This window comes from Condylura cristata, unplaced genomic scaffold, assembly GCF_000260355.1.
Source record: "Condylura cristata isolate star-nosed mole 26May11 unplaced genomic scaffold, ConCri1.0 scaffold00035, whole genome shotgun sequence".
NCBI lineage: Eukaryota > Metazoa > Chordata > Mammalia > Eulipotyphla > Talpidae > Condylura > Condylura cristata.
In genome coordinates, this window is record NW_004567136.1 from 15,847,032 (window position 1) to 15,848,726 (window position 1,695).

The following is a 1,695-nucleotide window of genomic DNA, read 5'->3' on the forward strand; positions in this document are numbered from 1 at the left end:
CACGGCCGCACCCATCTACAAGGCCCCGCCCACACGGCCGCACCCACCACAAGGCCCCGCCCACACGGCCGCACCCATCTACAAGGCCCGCCCTGCACGAGGCCCCGCCCACGCGCGCCGTAGCCCTCGGGCGTCAATCCCTGGGTCAGCGGGACCAGCGCCCGCCGCTGCCCTCCACCACTTACCGAACCCTGGTGTCCTGTTGGCCAGACTGGAGTAGGCACTGCCGCTGGGCGAGGACGTGGCGGGGCTGGACAGGGGGCTGTAGGAAGAGGGGTCGGCCGGGTAGGTGTGGCTCGCTCCGATCCCGAAGGGGGACGACTGGGTCTTGCTGGACTGAGAGGGGATTTGCTGTGTCAGGACGGGGCAGAGACAGCGTCCACGGCGGGCTCCCCGGCCCGGCCGGCCCCGCCAGCCTGTGGGCTCCGCCTGCCTGGATGTGGACACAGCCCCCGAAAGCATGGCCAGCCCCGGCTGCCAGCAGCCCCGCGGCCCGCGCCGACCATACCTGACCCGGGAAGGGCGGCCGGCTCCCCGTCCAGGCCACCTGGCTCTGGCCCAGCTGCCGCGAGATCTGGGCCATGTTCTGGCCGGCCGACGAGGACGCGGGGATGTCGCTCACGCCAGGCACGTGCACCACGGAGGAGCTGGGGAGGAGTGGCCGCTGTCCGAGATGCCCGCCGCGGCGGCTCCCAGGCGCCACCAGCAGGGCCGGCCGAGCGGCCGCTGCCCCGTGGCTGTCCCGTGGTGGGCGCAGCCCTCCGTGTCTGGCCACGGTGTCTGGCTCCTAGCCGGGGCTGAGGGGCCAAGCCCGCCCCCCTACTGAGCTGGCCTTGAGTGGGGTCACGCGAGTCTGCACCCCAGGGCTGCCACTGTCCCCCTCGGCTCCCCAGTGTCCCCACAGGGCTCCTTAGTGACCTACGTGGCCCTTTATGCCAAGAACCTTTATGCCGGCGGGCGGCAGCTGCTGGGCCCTCACATCCTCCAACAGACTCGGCTTTGACGGTCAAGTCGCTCTGTCCTCCCTGGACGTGCCACTGTCCCTGTCCCAGGCCCTAGGTCCCGGCTGGGGCCAGCTCCTACCACTCCCCGGGCGGCCCGGCTGGCTGTCTAGCTGGTGCCACACGGCCGTGGCTCGTGGCACGGGGCAGCTGGCGCCGCCGCCCGCTCCTACCTGAAGGCCTTCCCGGCATGCCCTGCGGGGAACGGGCCGCCCTGGGAGTAGATCTGCTGCGTCCCGGCAGCCGCCGCCGAGCTCATCATCTTCTTCTCAGCTGGGGACACAGACCCGGCCGGGGTCAGCAGGGTCCCAGCCGCAGACCTGGACGGCGCTGCCCACCGCCCTGCTCCCGCTCCGCTGGCCAGACCCCCCACCCGCCCCTGCGCGGCCCCAGGCTGCCCCAGCCCAGCTGGCCACTCGCCACCCGGGGCCGCTGGGCGAGGCCACTCTGCTGCCCGGGCGGCTCCCAAGGGACAGGCAGCGGTGCAGCCCGGGTGGCGCCGGCGGAGGACTTACACGCGCCCATGCCCGCGAACATCTCGGCAAAGCGGGGGTCCCTCTCCTGGGAGAAGATGGCGTCTGCCTTTTCCACGGCCTTGCCGGCCTCGTGGACGCCCGAGGGCAGGTTGGGGACCGGGACCTGCTGGCACGGGCGCGACAGCTGAGCCCCACGTGCCCCGGGCTCCCCGACCGCC

At 73.0% G+C, this 1,695-nt stretch overlaps 1 protein-coding gene across 1 annotated transcript in view; it reads right to left on the reverse strand.

Moving 5' to 3' along the window:
• Positions 1-1,695, reverse strand: part of ARNT2 (aryl-hydrocarbon receptor nuclear translocator 2) — a 29,208-nt gene that overhangs the window by 3,123 nt on the left and 24,390 nt on the right. Inside the window, 4 exon segments of the mRNA XM_012732704.1 lie at positions 186-336; positions 509-647; positions 1,175-1,274; positions 1,517-1,682. Coding sequence (XP_012588158.1) covers positions 186-336; positions 509-647; positions 1,175-1,274; positions 1,517-1,682 — 556 coding nt within the window.